General features: G+C 44.7%; 2 protein-coding genes across 2 annotated transcripts in view; one reads left to right on the forward strand and one right to left on the reverse strand.

The window, feature by feature from the left end:
• LOC308327832 (voltage-gated potassium channel regulatory subunit KCNG3-like) overlaps nucleotides 1-3,492 on the forward strand; it is a gene marked incomplete at both ends in the record, with an annotated part of 4,504 nt that extends 1,012 nt beyond the window's left edge. The window contains 4 exons of the mRNA XM_080781389.1: nucleotides 137-143; nucleotides 657-809; nucleotides 943-1,240; nucleotides 3,157-3,492. Of these exons, the coding sequence (XP_080637515.1) occupies nucleotides 137-143; nucleotides 657-809; nucleotides 943-1,240; nucleotides 3,157-3,492 (794 nt within the window). The remainder of the gene's footprint in view (nucleotides 1-136; nucleotides 144-656; nucleotides 810-942; nucleotides 1,241-3,156) is intronic.
• A 3,610-nt stretch (nucleotides 3,493-7,102) lies between these two features.
• On the reverse strand, nucleotides 7,103-12,315 carry LOC308327956 (cytochrome c oxidase subunit 7A2-like, mitochondrial). Its single transcript, XM_080781605.1, has 3 exons — nucleotides 12,114-12,315; nucleotides 9,337-9,471; nucleotides 7,103-7,386 (listed from the first exon to the last, which is right to left on the reverse strand). The coding sequence occupies exons 1-3, from the start codon at nucleotides 12,180-12,182 to the stop codon at nucleotides 7,246-7,248; spliced, it is 345 nt and encodes a 114-aa protein (XP_080637731.1). The 5' UTR covers nucleotides 12,183-12,315; the 3' UTR covers nucleotides 7,103-7,245.
• Nucleotides 12,316-17,251: the final 4,936 nt, after the last annotated feature.

Raw genomic sequence — 17,251 nt, forward strand, 5'->3', positions numbered from 1 at the left:
AGATCCGTGCCGGGGGAGCCCAGAGGTGGGTATAGATCAGGGGTTCTCAACCCGTGGTTCGCGACCCCTCTGGAGGGGTCGCGAACCTAGTCTACATAGTACACAGTCTTCATTGGAGACTATGTGTACTATGTAGACCAGGGGTCTGCAACCTTTTTGTAGTCCAATACAGGGGTCTGTAGGTTTGTAGTCCAATACAGGGGTCTGTAGGTTTGTAGTCAAATACATCGTTGTAGTCTTTTTGTTTAGTCTAAGGGCCGATTCATGCTCCTATTTTACCGCTCTGTTTCGGCGCTGTAGAGCCCAAATGATTTCGGCTCGTCAGAAATTCTCAGTAGCACCGAAGAGACGACTTTAGGACGGTACCCCCCCCCCCCCCCCCCCCCACCGAACCTCAAATGACGTCACATTGTAGTCTCTACAGAGCCGAACCGACTTTTATTCGGCTCTAAAATAGGAGTATGAATCGGCCCTAAGCCTTAGACTATACAAAAAGACTAGTTCTAATACAGGTTGCAGACCCCTGATCTACAGACTACCTGTAGTTCTAGCGTCTGCAACCTTTTTGTAGTTCTAATAATTAGAACTACAAAAAGGTTGCAGACGCTAGAACTACAAAAACACGCTCAGTGTGTGTATGGCTATATGTTTCACAGACGGACGACGTGGTTGGACGGCGTCCGCAGGACCTTTGAAGAACCCACGTCCTCATTGGCCGCTCAGATCCTGGCCTCGGTGTCCGTGGCGTTTGTCGTGGTGTCCACGGCTCTGCTGTGCACGAGCACCCTGCCCGGCCACACCGAGCACAGGTGTGTGTGTGTGTGTGTGTGTGTGTGTGTGTGTGTGTTGTGTGTGTGCGCACAATTTCTTTCACCGTTTTGTTTTTGTTTTTCACTGTCTGTCTCTCTGTCTGTCTGTCTGTCTCTCTGTCTCCCCCTGCAGGGCGGTGGAGGCGGTGTGCATCGGCTGGTTCACGGCGGAGTGCGCCGTGCGCTTCGCCGTGTCCCGGGACCGCTGCGGGTTCCTGCGGCGTCCCCTGAACGCCATCGACCTGCTGGCCATCACGCCGTACTACGTGTCCCTGGCGGTGGGGGGCGGGGCTGCGGGGGCCGGCGTGGCGCTGCGCGTGCTGCGCGCCACGCGCATCTTCTGGGTCATCAAGCTGGCGCGGCACTTCCTGGGGCTGCAGACGCTGGGCCTCACGCTGAGGCGCTGCTACCGGGAGATGGTCATGTTGCTGGTGAGTTGTTTAAAACTACAGACCAGATGGTCATGTTGCTGGTGAGTTGTTTAAAACTACAGACCAGATGGTCATGTTGCTGGTGAGTTGTTTAAAACTACAGACCAGATGGTCATGTTGCTGGTGAGTTGTTTAAAACTACAGACCAGATGGTCATGTTGCTGGTGAGTTGTTTAAAACTACAGACCAGAAGGTCATGTTGCTGGTGAGTTGTTTAAAACTACAGACCAGATGGTCATGTTGCTGGTGAGTTGTTTAAAACTACAGACCAGAAGGTCATGTTGCTGGTGAGTTGTTTAAAACTACAGACCAGATGGTCATGTTGCTGGTGAGTTGTTTAAAACTACAGACCAGATGGTCATGTTGCTGGTGAGTTGTTTAAAACTACAGACCAGATGGTCATGTTGCTGGTGAGTTGTTTAAAACTACAGACCAGATGGTCATGTTGCTGGTGAGTTGTTTAAAACTACAGACCAGATGGTCATGTTGTAGTTTAAAACTACAGACCAGATGGTCATGTTGTAGTTTAAAACTACAGACCAGATGGTCATGTTGTAGTTTAAAACTACAGACCAGATGGTCATGTTGTAGTTTAAAACTACAGACCAGATGGTCATGTTGCTGGTGAGTTGTTTAAAACTACAGACCAGATGGTCATGTTGCTGGTGAGTTGTTTAAAACTACAGACCAGATGGTCATGTTGCTGGTGAGTTGTTTAAAACTACAGACCAGATGGTCATGTTGCTGGTGAGTTGTTTAAAACTACAGACCAGATGGTCATGTTGCTGGTGAGTTGTTTAAAACTACAGACCAGATGGTCATGTTGCTGGTGAGTTGTTTAAAACTACAGACCAGATGGTCATGTTGCTGGTAAGTTGTTTAAAACTACAGACCAGAAGGTCATGTTGCTGGTGAGTTGTTTAAAACTACAGACCAGATGGTCATGTTGCTGGTGAGTTGTTTAAAACTACAGACCAGATGGTCATGTTGCTGGTAAGTTGTTTAAAACTACAGACCAGAAGGTCATGTTGCTGGTGAGTTGTTTAAAACTACAGACCAGATGGTCATGTTGCTGGTGAGTTGTTTAAAACTACAGACCAGATGGTCATGTTGTAGTTTAATACTACAGACCAGATGGTCATGTTGTAGTTTAAAACTACAGACCAGATGGTCATGTTGTAGTTTAAAACTACAGACCAGATGGTCATGTTGTAGTTTAAAACTACAGACCAGATGGTCATGTTGTAGTTTAATACTACAGACCAGATGGTCATGTTGTAGTTTAAAACTACAGACCAGATGGTCATGTTGTAGTTTAAAACTACAGACCAGATGGTCATGTTGTAGTTTAAAACTACAGACCAGATGGTCATGTTGTAGTTTAAAACTACAGACCAGATGGTCATGTTGTAGTTTAATACTACAGACCAGATGGTCATGTTGTAGTTTAAAACTACAGACCAGATGGTCATGTTGCTGGTGAGTTGTTTAAAACTACAGACCAGATGGTCATGTTGCTGGTGAGTTGTTTAAAACTACAGACCAGATGGTCATGTTGCTGGTGAGTTGTTTAAAACTACAGACCAGATGGTCATGTTGCTGGTGAGTTGTTTAAAACTACAGACCAGATGGTCATGTTGTAGTTTAAAACTACAGACCAGATGGTCATGTTGCTGGTGAGTTGTTTAATACTACAGACCAGATGGTCATGTTGTAGTTTAATACTACAGACCAGATGTGTTCCCCAGGTGTTCATCTGTGTGGTGATGGCCATCTTCTTGCATGCTAACGTGCTAACATGCTAACGTGCTAACGGTCCCCCCTACAGGTGTTCATCTGTGTGGCGATGGCCATCTTCTTGCATGCTAACGTGCTAACGTGCTAACATGCTAACGTGCTAACGGTCCCCCCTGCAGGTGTTCATCTGCGTGGCGATGGCCATCTTCGGTGCGCTGGCCCAGCTGCTGGAGCACGGGCTGCAGGAGGCGGGCAGCCGCAACCAGGACTACGCCAGCATCCCGGCCGCCTGCTGGTGGGTGATCATCTCCATGACCACGGTGGGATACGGGGACGTGTGCCCCGTGACCACGGGCGGCCGCGTGCTGGGCGGGCTCTGCGTGGTGAGCGGCATCGTGCTGCTGGCGCTGCCCATCACCTTCATCTACCACAGCTTCCTGCAGTGCTACCACGAGACCAAGTACCGCTCTGCGGCCGCCCTGCAGCGCAGCTCCGCCCGCAGCCTGTCCAACTGATCTGCAGCTCTGGAGCCGCGCTGCAGCCTGCCTGCAGCGTGCCTGCAGCTTAGCTTTGTAGCGCAGCTCTGTAGCTTAGCTCTGCAGCTCTGCAGTGCAGCTCTGCAGCATGCCTGCAGCGTGCCTGCAGCTTAGCTCTGTAGCTTAGCTCTGCGGCTCTGCAGCGCAGCTCCGCCTACAGCCTGTCCAACTGACTTCTGACAACTGGGTTTATTGTCATTGTTTCTGTAAAGTGTAAAAAAGTGTCCTGTGAGTCCATATATGGGCTGGGCTTCTGCGGAAGTGTGACACTTAAATAAAGAATCAATCAATCAATCAATCAATCAAATGTCTGATGTCTGAATAAAGAAATAAATGTTGTGAAAAGGGTTGAAATGCTATGATTTATAAGTGAAGGATTATAGATCTACAGATAGATATTATGTTGGTTGTTGTCACTGGAGTCACACTGAGTTCCATCATGGTGGATATTCTATAGAGAACCAACGCCTGTCTGTCGAAACATTCTATAAATAAACTCACTAATTAAACTGAATTTAATGTCTGTCATCTGTGTGCGTACGTGTGTGCGCGTGTGTGTGTGTAAACATGAACATAATTATCATGGAGATTTAACCGTGCGTGTACGTTTTATTCAGTGTTTATGTAACCTCTCGGATCTTTATAATCTTAAGGTCGTCCGCAGGGCTGAAGACATTATTTGTTGACTAAAATATCGATGGTAACGTTGTTGACTATAATTTAATATAATGATTTAATACATGCCGGATGTGAACTTATTGTTGACTTTATCAGTGACTACTCCATCATACTAACTGTTTATCAGTGACTACTCCATCATACTAACTGTTTATCAGTGACTACTCCATCATACTAACTGTTTATCAGTGACTACTCCATCATACTAACTGTTTATCAGTGACTACTCCATCATACTGTTTATCAGTGACTACTCCATCATACTAACTGTTTATCAGTGACTACTCCATCATACTAACTGTTTATCAGTGACTACTCCATCATACTGTTTATCAGTGACTACTCCATCATACTGTTTATCAGTGACTACTCCATCATACTGTTTATCAGTGACTACTCCATCATACTGTTTATCAGTGACTACTCCATCATACTAACTGTTTATCAGTGACTACTCCATCATACTAACTGTTTATCAGTGACTACTCCATCATACATACTGTTTATCAGTGACTACTCCATCATACTGTTTATCAGTGACTACTCCATCATACTGTTTATCAGTGACTACTCCATCATACTGTTTATCAGTGACTACTCCATCATACTGTTTATCAGTGACTACTCCATCATACTGTTTATCAGTGACTACTCCATCATACTGTTTATCAGTGACTACTCCATCATACATACTGTTTATCAGTGACTACTCCATCATACTGTTTATCAGTGACTACTCCATCATACTAACTGTTTATCAGTGACTACTCCATCATACTGTTTATCAGTGACTACTCCATCATACTGTTTATCAGTGACTACTCCATCATACTGTTTATCAGTGACTACTCCATCATACTGTTTATCAGTGACTACTCCATCATACTGTTTATCAGTGACTACTCCATCATACTGTTTATCAGTGACTACTCCATCATACTGTTTATCAGTGACTAATCCATCATACTGTTTATCAGTGACTACTCCATCATACTGTTTATCAGTGACTACTCCATCATACTAACTACACCAGAGGTGACCACACTTTTTTGATTTGAGAGATACTTACAGATGACAGACCCGGGCCGTAGTTCTGTAAGGTACACTTCTACCATCAGAGGACACTGAATGGACTCATTGGACAGACGACAGACCCGGGCCGTAGTTCTGTAAGGTACACTTCTACCACCAGAGGACACTGGCATGAGTGCCTCGCCTAGAGTAGTAACCTGTGGGGCTGGGTAAATGTTTTTATTTTATTTTTATTTGTATTCTGATGTACTTACTGTCTTACCTTGTGGGCCACGAGCCTGTAATAAAGTTTAGATATACCCACCGAAAAAGTCCATGATAACTACTTTTGGAATTAGCTACAGCTGGCGTTACATGTAAGATAAATGCACTTGGAATGAGAAATTGTAATGCTCCAATTAAAGCAAAGAAATTGTGCACAGCAACAGTCTAGAAAACAGTAACATGCCCATTTTGATCTCAATCATGTTTCTTTGAGTCAACCACTCCATTACACAGCTATGTGTAATGGATTACAACCACACACTATTTCTGTGATCATTAGAATGTCTAGAACATGTTTTATTTATTATTGTGAAAGATATCCCCCAAAATGTCGACGACGACAATGGACACATCTTGCCTGCCCAAAATGTAATTCCTGGAAACGCCATTGGGAATACAGTATTTAACCCATTCTGACCGGGCACCCATTTTGGTGTTAGCATCATGTTATGCTTTACCTATTGAAAAATAGCAGATCTACAAGCTCATATCGCGCCACCGAGTGGCGCGATACGAGCTTGTAGGTCTGCTATTTTTGAAAAATTCGAAGAACGACTGACATTTTTAGAATCTGATCTCAGGTCAGAATGGGTTCATCAGACCAGTGTGTGTCCAGTGGAAACCTCGTATGAATCTGATCTCAGGTCAGAATGGGTTAAGTCCGACGTCATTTTGTAGTCCTACGTTACGTCCGGGTCCAAGTGGCACCAGCTCCCGTCCGCATCTCATTGTAAATAGAATATCTGAACGCGTGAATCTTTTTACAATGACGTTATTTTTCAGAAAGGAAGCCATTGAGGGTTAAAACGGGTCTTAATGCTTCCAACTCGAGTAGAATTATTAATGTTTTGTACAAGTGTCCATGATAATAAAAATATATGATGTGGAGACAATTAAAACTATTATTATCATTATTATTGAAGGTGGCAACAGTCCATTTGCTCTGTAAAATGTTTCGGGGGCATATTTAGAATGCGTGCAGGCTTAGTATGTTGAATCTAGTTTGCATTAATGAGGATTTAGTCGACACAATAAAATAAAATAAAATGGCGATAGTATTCCATGTGGGGCAGACGGCCTGTCACAGCCAGATTTGGGAGAGCAGCAGCAGCTTTGTTGTTGCGAGGAAAGGAAAGCAGGTAAAATTAGACTTTCGTGGTTGTTTTCGTCTCAGATTTAGTCCGACGGAGCGTCACAGTATAACTCTATGGGGACACAGTATGACTATGGGGAGACAGTATAACTCTATGGGGACACAGTATAACTCTATGGGGACACAAAAGCGACACAAAAGTAGGACCCGGATGTATCTCAGGAGGGGGCGCTCACGTCACGGTTAAAATACTGAATAGCTTTGGATAATACGTGCACGCACGCACACGCACACACACACGTCACACACACACGCACACGCACACGCACACACACACGTCACACACACACGCACACGCACACGCACACACACACGTCACACACACACACACACACACACACACGCACACACACACACACACACACACACACACACACACACACACACACACGTCACACACACACACACACACACGTCACACACACACACACACACACACACACACACAAAACACTTCTGGAATTTACAAACAAAATATACTTTTATTCTTCCTGGTGGTGAAAGTTAGATTTTCAGGGTTTTTTAAAGAGCAGATAAATAAACTTCCGGTGAGGATCATGATGGAGGAATGGGCGTAGCTTAGCTTCCGGTTTCACCGTCACCAACTAAGGCTTGTTGGGCTGCGCGGCCATGTACAGAGCCACCAGGCAGTACACAGCGCCCCCTATGGTCAGACCCATGGTGGTGCGGTACAGCATCTTGTCCATCAGGCCTCTCTTCAGGTGGATGGGGATCCCGTCTGGTCTCTGGAGCCGCCAGAACACAAAGAAACACAATCAATCACTACAGTACAACACTGCCCCCTGGTGGATGGGGATCCCGTCTGGTCTCTGGAAGCCAGAACACAAAGAAACACAATCAATCACTACAGTACAACACTGCCCCCTGGTGGACGGGGATCACTACAGTACAACACTGCCCCCTGGTGGACGGGGGTCACTACAGTACAACACTGCCCCCTGGTGGACGGGGGTCACTACAGTACAACACTGCCCCCTGGTGGACGGGGATCCCGTCTGCTTTCTGGAACCACCAGAACACAAAGAAACAGTCCAGGTGACTAAAACTAAGTGAAAACTAAAACAACAACAACACTGGTTGTCTGGTTCTACAGAGAAGAACATCAGTCATTTATAATATATATATATATTTAACGCTTTTGGTGTTTTAGCCCATTTTGACCTGGAAACGATTCTGCAAATGTCTTATTATTTTACTTAAATTTTTATCCCACGATTTTGAAACCCATTTTTCACCCCTGTGTCAATTATCTAATGTGATCCTGGGCTCTACACACCCTCCACCAACCTAGTCCCCATATATGGGGGACAAGGGGAGACCAACCTAGTCCCCATATATGGGGGACAAGGGGCGAGCAACCTAGTCCCCATATATGGGGGACAAGGGGAGACCAACCTAGTCCCCATATATGGGAGACAAGGGGAGACCAACCTAGTCCCCATATATGGGGGAGAAGGGGAGACCAACCTAGTCCCCCATATATGGGGGACAAGGGGAGACCAACCTAGTCCCCCATATATGGGGGACAAGGGGAGAGCAACCTAGTCCCCATATATGGGGGACAAGGGGAGAGCAACCTAGTCCCCATATATAGGGGACAAGGGGAGACCAACCTAGTCCTCATATATGGGGGACAAGGGGAGAGCAACCTAGTCCCCATATATGGGGGACAAGGGGAGAGCAACGGACTTGAACTCATGCTTCCTTCTGCAAATGTCTTCTAAATCCTGAGTGTTTTATTGAAAAAGCAGTTTTTTTCTATGTCAGTCGTTCTCAAACACTTTCATGTCACTTTTCACGATTCTTAAAAAAATGGCAGACCTACAAGCTCGTAGCGCGCCACTCGGTGGCGCGCTACGAGCTTGTAGGTCTGCTATTTTTCAATAGCTAAAGCATTACATATTGCAACACCAAAAGGGGTTCCCGCCCCAAAATGGGTTAAACAATATGTTATACTTTAGCCGTTGAAAAATAGCAGATCTACGAGCTCGTAGAGCGTCGCAGTCCCGCCGCCCCCCCTCGAGAGACCCGGAAAATAAATCCCCGTTCATTTTCCCTCATAGGCATTTCAGAAAGTATTTATTTAAAGACGTTTATACGCCGCGGACAAAGACAACTCTTGTCGTGACAAATCATGACAACAAACAAAACATTTCGGGCTGAACAAATAATTAGAAAGAAGAAGAAAACGCTTTTTTTGTTGTTTTACTTCTTTGTAATTATTTGTTTGGTGTCATGATTTGTCACGATAAGAGTTGGCTTTGTACGCTTATAAGGTCTTTAAATAAGTTCAAAAAAGTTTTGAAATGTCTATAAGGAAAATGCATTGGGTTAGGGGTTAGGCTCAGTGACGTCATGTTGTAGTTTTAGTAAAAACAGAGAGGTGTGTTTGGGGTGAGCGGTGAGTCTCTTACCACCGCGGCTCAGTGACGTCATGTTGTAGTTTTAGTAAAAACAGAGAGGTGTGTTTGGGGTGAGCGGTGAGTCTCTTACCACCGCGGCTCAGTGACATCATGTTGTAGTTTTAGTAAAAACAGAGAGGTGTGTTTGGGGTGAGCGGTGAGTCTCTTACCACCGCGGCTCAGTGACGTCATGTTGTAGTTTTAGTAAAAACAGAGAGGCGTGTTTGGGTGATAGATAGATAGATAGATACATAGATAGATATAGAGTGTTACCTGGAACAGTTTCTGCAGGTCTGGGACCCTGTTGGCTCCGAGGTACTCCACCGTGCTCCCCGACTCAGACACCAGCTTGGTGGGGGAGGCGAAGGTCATGAGGAGGGGGTCCGCTGGGACCGCCGGCTTCAGACCCTGGAGTACAGGGAGGGAGGGAGGGAGGGAGGGGGAGGGAGAGAGAGAGAGAGATAGAGATAGAGAGAGAGACAGGGAGAGGGAGAGGGAGAGGGAGTGTACCGTAATTCTGCAAACTGTTAATAAATCAATCAATGAATATTTTTTTAACAGACTACATGACTAGTCTACAGAATGATGGAAACACCGTAAAAAGACACATTTCCATTTACACTGTGATTAATGATCATTATATTACATTACATCATATTAATGATGGAGTCACAGGATGAGTTTCATTCATAAAGAGAACATTAAAATAATGATCACATTATCACAGGTGTTCTAAGCATCATGTTATACTCTAGCTATTGAAAAATAGCAGATCTACAAGCTCGTCGCACGGCACTTGTAGGTCTGCTATTGATTGAAGTAAAACAGACATACATAAATTACAAATAGCTCAAAACAAAGCTGCCAGATTAGCTTTTTTGATTGATTGAAATATGTATTAACAGTTTGTAGAATTACAGTACATTTCAAGCACAAAGATTCAGATTTTACGGGGGCCAGTTTTGAATTGCAGCCATCCGTAGGTGCCCTTTGAGAGCGGTTTTGAAGGAGTCAAGGGATTCACATGTCTTAATGACTGTTGGTAGGGCGTTCCACATTTTGGTGGCATAGGAGCGAAAATAATTTAGTCCCTTGTTTGTGCCGAATCTGGGTTGTACATGGTTTGTTGCACTCCCTTTTACTCCCGTTTACATTAAGGAAGTATTTAGACAGGTACATGGGTATCTTAGTGGTGTATCGAATCTTGTGGACCAGACCCATTGCAAGATGCTGTACTCTGTCGTCGACCCTAAGCCATCCCAGCCTGTCAAAGTGGGCAGGGGTGAGGTGGGTTCGGGGGGTGAGGCCAAGTAGGAGCCTGACCAGTTTGTTTTGGGAGGTCTGGAGCCTTGTTTTAAGGGCCTTTGAGGTGCTGTGGTACCAGGAGGTGGATGCATAGTCAAAGAAAACTTGTACGAGGGCTCCTGTTAAGGTCTTCAATGTGTTTTTGTTGACCAGTGAGGAGATCCTGTAAAGAGTGTTCCAACAGGACACACATTGCAGAAATGCACAGAAATCTATCATGGCTTACTGTTACATTCACGTTTTCTTACGTTTTTCAGAAATGTATTAATGGACAAAAAACCACAGTATTTCTTTGAACAGGTAGCACATGTAAGAGACGAACATAACCATAATGACCTAGCCCTAGAACGGCTCTTGTTGTTACATACAGTATGTACAGTATTTCACATACAGAGCCATAGAACACCCAGGTTAATTTCTGTTCGGGTTCAAAATGGGCGGCATAAATGTGATAAATGCTCCGTTTGTACTCACCCATTAAATAATTCCAAAGACGTGGAGTGAAATATGGTCCTCTAGTTTTATATCCATGTGAAAGTTCTGGCACAAAACGCGTATTTAGTGAATTATCTCCACTTTTTCAAGAGATACACACGGACGCCAAACACAAAAGTTTGCGGTCACACAATTGGCAGGTGCTTTGCGATAGGTGCTGGGTAATTAATCACACCACCTGCCAATTGTGTGACCGCAAACTTTTGTGTTTCCCTGGTCAATTGGTGATGACGTCTGCGGTAAACAACAGGAAGGTTCAACCATCACTCCGGCCCCCCCCCTCGCCCGGAGAGAAAGATGTCCGTGTGCATCTCTTGAAAAAGTGGAGTTAATTCACTAAATACACGTTTTGTGCCAGAACTTTCACATGGATATAAAACTAGAGGACCATTTTTCACTCCACGTCTTTGGAATTATTTAATGGGTGAGTACAAACGGAGCATTTATCACATTTAGGCCGCCCATTTTCATATCTACAAGGAAACGATGGAAGCTATCTATGCCTATGATACATGAAAATTTAGTATAATTAAATGATCACAGGCATTCTAGGTCTAATAATGACCATACAAGCTAGTTTGGGTGTTTTGGTGGCACCTAAACCAAGAACAAATATTCTTAAATCTTCTATTATCTACAGAGCAGTAATAGGTTGGAATGCACTACCAAAGTGTATAACCAATACAAATGCAAAATTAATCTTTAAAATCCAGTTAAAAGAACACCTTAATATGTAAACCATATACTGCAGTAACCCTGGGAAAATAATAATTCAAATGTATAATGTGTTGAAAGTGATGTTTTTTGCTATTTTTTTCTTTGTTTTTTTATTTCTCTATGTTTTTTATTTCTTATTTTATATTTTTATTTGACTATGTTTTATTTTGAGTTAGTGTTTGTAAACAATTGTAAGTATTGCCTTTAGTTAAATGTTAAATGTTTGTCTGTGTCGGACCCCAGGAAGACTAGCTTTTGTCAAGGCAAAAGCTAATGGGGATCCTTATAAACAATAAACAATAAACAATAATAATAATAATCAACATAGCCCACATTTCACAAGGTATGAGGGTTAAATAAACACATGCATGGGGTTTATTCACGTTGGGATTAATGTTATAGGACATCATTTATAAGACAGGATTGTTACGAAGAGGTTTTATTAATATTATTGCTAATATCAACTCGACAAGGTCGGTGTGTGTGTGTGTGTGTGTGTGTGTGTGTGTGTGTGTGTGTGTGTGTGTGTTTACCTGCGGGCAGTAGGCGGTGGGCGGGGCTCCCGCTAACCTGCCCGTCATTCCGTTCAGCCTGTAGTACATGGTGGTTATTATAGTTAACGATAATAAACTGTTACTAATATGTATAACGTCTATAATCCTCTAATGTTGCTCCGCTCCGCGGTGGGCGTCCACTGAACTGACGGACTCTTCTCCTTCTCCTGCACTTCCGCACTACGCCACGCCGAGAACGTGATGACGTCAGAGGTGACAGGACCCCCGGCCGGCGGCTGTCCGCTCCCGCGCCTGAGTAGAATGTATGTGTCACATTAATGACGATAATGTGTCACATTATGATCATAGTCAGAACCGCAGTGGTTTGTTTTCAACCTGTTTCACATCAAGGGCCATTAATAGTCTGGTTGTAAGACTTTATTTATTTATTTAGATCAGTGGTTCCCAAAGTGGGCGGGGACGGGGGACCCCCAGGGGTATAGGCTACTTGAGAGAGTTCCAGGGGGTCCCCAGCTAAATGATAGTTTAGGAACCAAATGGACCCTTATTGATCCGTATAACTCAGAGAGTGTACGAATAACAAATGGAACCAAATTATGGACCCATTTAATTGGTTCCATTTGTACACTCTCAGAGGTAAATTAACTTTGATTTTACAATATAAATTGGGGTTAGTAGTCTGTAGTTCTGACAGCAATGGGAAGTTCATTTCATAGTTTAGATTGGGAGTGAGTCTGTAGTTCTGACAGCAATGGGAAGTTCATTCCATAGTTTAGATTGGGAGTGAGTCTATAGTTCTGACTGCAATGGGAAGTTCATTCCATATAGTTTAGATTGGGAGTGAGTCTGTAGTTCTGACTGCAATGGGAAGTTCATTCCATAGTTTAGATTGGGAGTGAGTCTGTAGTTCTGACTGCAATGGGAAGTTCATTCCATAGTTTAGATTGGGAGTGAGTCTGTAGTTCTGACTGCAATGGGAAGTTCATTCCATATAGTTTAGATTGGGAGTGAGTCTGTAGTTCTGACAGCAATGGGAAGTTCATTCCATAGTTTAGATTGGGAGTGAGTCTATAGTTCTGACTGCAATGGGAAGTTCATTCCATATAGTTTAGATTGGGAGTGAGTCTGTAGTTCTGACTGCAATGGGAAGTTCATTCCATAGTTTAGATTGGGAGTGAGTCTATAGTTCTGACTGCAATGGGAAGTTCATTCCATATAGTTTAGATTGGGAGTGAGTCTGTAGTTCTGACTGCAATGGGAAGTTCATTCCATATAGTTTAGATTGGGAGTGAGTCTGTAGTTCTGACTGCAATGGGAAGTTCATTCCATAGTTTAGATTGGGAGTGAGTCTGTAGTTCTGACTGCAATGGGAAGTTCATTCCATATAGTTTAGATTGGGAGTGAGTCTGTAGTTCTGACTGCAATGGGAAGTTCATTCCATAGTTTAGATTGGGAGTGAGTCTATAGTTCTGACTGCAATGGGAAGTTCATTCCATATAGTTTAGATTGGGAGTGAGTCTGTAGTTCTGACTGCAATGGGAAGTTCATTCCATATAGTTTAGATTGGGAGTGAGTCTGTAGTTCTGACTGCAATGGGAAGTTCATTCCATAGTTTAGATTGGGAGTGAGTCTGTAGTTCTGACTGCAATGGGAAGTTCATTCCATATAGTTTAGATTGGGAGTGAGTCTGTAGTTCTGACTGCAATGGGAAGTTCATTCCATAGTTTAGATTGGGAGTGAGTCTGTAGTTCATTCCATAGTTTAGATTGGGAGTGAGTCTGTAGTTCATTCCATAGTTTAGATTGGGAGTGAGTCTGTAGTTCTGTAGTTCATTCCATAGTTTTGGAGCCAGAAGGGAGAAGAGTTTGGGACGTGTGGAGCGTTGTTGTCCCGGTGTTTTTAGCGAAGGTACTTCCAGCCTCCCTGTGTTGGCTGATCTGAGCTCAATCAATCAATATAATATAGTCTATTATAGTAGGGTATTGATTGATTGATTGATTGATTGATTGATTAATTGATTGATTGAAGAATGTATTAACAGATTTGAGAATTAGGCCTACAGTATAGCCTACATTTCAACTCAAGCACAACTCAATACAAAGACTGTTAACTGTGAGTGGACGACACCATAAAGCATTACACTTGTTTATACAAGAGGGTCCACCATGTTCAATTCATCAAAACATTTAAAAAAATGTTAAAAAAAAAAAAAAAAAAAACATGCAGGAAATCATCATAGAGGAAATGAAAACAGAATACAGTGAGGGGGGAAAGGGGGGGGGGGGGGGGTGCAGGGTATATTTATATAAGTGAACCCAGTCTGTTTATATCCAGAGGATCAGTGAACAGATTAGACATTATTAAAGTTTATCAGAGAGAGTGATTAAATAATAGTTAATTACTGAGGAGGATCAAACCATCACACAACAAGCCATGATTATAGTCTCTCTCTCTCTCTCGCTCTCTCTCTCCAAATTAATTTCACCCATGTTCAAGATGATAATGGAACCGCGCACGCACGCGCACGCACACGCACACACGCACACGCGCACACACACACACACACACACACACACACACACACACACACACACACACCAAACACGTCAAGTGTATACCAGCGTTATAGGCATCTCCCTCGGCTGCCTGTGTGCTATAATTACAGATGGAATTTACCTCAGACGAGAGACGAGCTCTGCCTCTGACACCACCTGACCTTATATTATAACGAGACGCAGACGAGCGCCATGGAGCTGGATGGAACGCAATTAAAGAACGGAGAGACACAGACACACAGCATCGTCAGCGTTCCACGAGCCTATAATCATAATGATGCTTCTTATATGCAGGAGACGAAGCTGACGGAGTGACTCTCCACAATACCTACTCCTCCACGAGCCATAATGATATGCTTCTTATTATGGAGACGAGGCTGACGGAGTCTCCACAATACCTACTCTATAAACTAGTATGATGTTTTGAAAATAAAAGAAAAATAAATGCTGCATTTATATATAGGCTACATAGCGCTTTAATCCAATAGATTGTGCATTACATTCACACATTCACAATTTCACAGTAACACACATAGATTGTGCATTGCATTCACACACACATTCACATTCACACGCACATGCACACGCACGCACGCACACTCGCGCGTACACACAAACACACACACACACACACACACACACACACACACACACACACACACACACACACACACACACACACACACACACACACACACACACACACACACACACACACACACACACACACACACACACACACGGCAGAGGAAACCATACAAGGCACCAACCTGCACATCAGGAGCATTTAGGGGTTCAGACTACTTCAGAGTCTTGTGGGTGAAGACCACAGGGATCGAACCGGGAACCTCACGGTTCCCATGCATCCGGTGACTCTACCGCTGAGTCACTGCTGCCCCCTGGTGTCAAACTCACGGCGTCGCCACAACGCATGTGAGTGACTGTATTCTACACAATGATGCTCCTTCTTATGGAAACAAAACTGATGTCACCAGAATGCACGTGACCACACATTACACGTCTAAACCACAGGAAACAGAACAATATAAATCAGGGGTGGGGCGACTTTGACGATGGAGAGACCACTATAGTTCCACACTCACTCCAGAGGGCCACTATAGTTCCACACTCACTCCAGAGGGCCACTATAGTTCCACACTCACTCCAGAGGGCCACTATAGTTCCACACTCACTCCAGAGGGCCACTATAGTTCCACACTCACTCCAGAGGGCCACTATAGTTCCACACTCTCTCCAGAGGGCCACTATAGTTCCACACTCACTCCAGAGGGCCACTATAGTTCCACACTCACTCCAGAAGGCCACTATAGTTCCACACTCACGCCAGAGGGCCACTATAGTTCCACACTCACTCCAGAGGGCCACTATAGTTCCACACTCACTCCAGAGGGCCACTATAGTTCCACACTCACGCCAGAGGGCCACTATAGTTCCACACTCACTCCAGAGGGCCACTATATGTAGTTCCACACTCACTCCAGAAGGCCACTATAGTTCCACACTCACTCCAGAGGGCCACTATAGTTCCACACTCACTCCAGAGGACCACTATAGTTCCACACTCACTCCAGAAGGCCACTATAGTTCCACACTCACTCCAGAGGGCCACTATAGTTCCACACTCACTCCAGAGGGCCACTATAGTTCCACACTCACTCCAGAGGGCCACTATAGTTCCACACTCACTCCAGAGGGCCACTATAGTTCCACACTCACTCCAGAGGGCCACTATAGTTCCACACTCACTCCAGAGGGCCACTATAGTTCCACACTCACTCCAGAAGGCCAATATGTTTCCACACTCACTCCAGAGGGCCACTATAGTTCCACGCTCACTCCAGAAGGCCACTATAGTTCCACACTCACTCCAGAGGGCCACTATAGTTCCACACTCACTCCAGAAGGCCACTATCGTTCCACACTCACTCCAGAGGGCCACTATAGTTCCACACTCACTCCAGAGGGCCACTATAGTTCCACACTCACTCCAGAGGGCCACTATAGTTCCACACTCACTCCAGAGGGCCACTATAGTTCCACACTCACTCCAGAGGGCCACTATAGTTCCACACTCACGCCAGAGGGCCACTATAGTTCCACACTCACTCCAGAGGGCCACTATAGTTCCACACTCACTCCAGAGGGCCACTATAGTTCCACACTCACTCCAGAGGGCCACTATAGTTCCACACTCACTCCAGAGGACCACTATAGTTCCACACTCACTCCAGAGGGCCACTATAGTTCCACACTCACTCCAGAGGGCCACTATAGTTCCACACTCACTCCAGAGGGCCACTATAGTTCCACACTCACTCCAGAAGGCCACTATAGTTCCACACTCACGCCAGAGGGCCACTATAGTTCCACACTCACTCCAGAGGGCCACTATAGTTCCACACTCACGCCAGAGGGCCACTATAGTTCCACACTCACTCCAGAGGGCCACTATAGTTCCACACTCACTCCAGAGGGCCACTATAGTTCCACACTCACTCCAGAGGGCCACTATAGTTCCACACTCACTCCAGAGGACCACTATAGTTCCACACTCACTCCAGAGGGCCACTATAGTTCCAC

Source organism: Protomyctophum bolini (genome assembly GCF_963924005.1).
Source record: "Protomyctophum bolini genome assembly, chromosome: 14".
In the NCBI taxonomy this organism is placed as follows: Eukaryota; Metazoa; Chordata; class Actinopteri; order Myctophiformes; family Myctophidae; genus Protomyctophum; species Protomyctophum bolini.

Excerpts from the sequence above, each read along its gene's own strand:
- LOC308327956 (XM_080781605.1), bottom strand. The coding sequence starts at position 12,182 with ATGTACTACAGGCTGAACGGAATGACGGGCAGGTTAGCGGGAGCCCCG. Across the intron at positions 9,472-12,113 it reads CCACCGCCTACTGCCCGCAG|GGTCTGAAGCCGGCGGTCCC; the intron begins GTAAACACACAC and ends CCTGTACTCCAG. Across the intron at positions 7,387-9,336 it reads ACCTGCAGAAACTGTTCCAG|AGACCAGACGGGATCCCCAT; the intron begins GTAACACTCTAT and ends TGGCGGCTCCAG.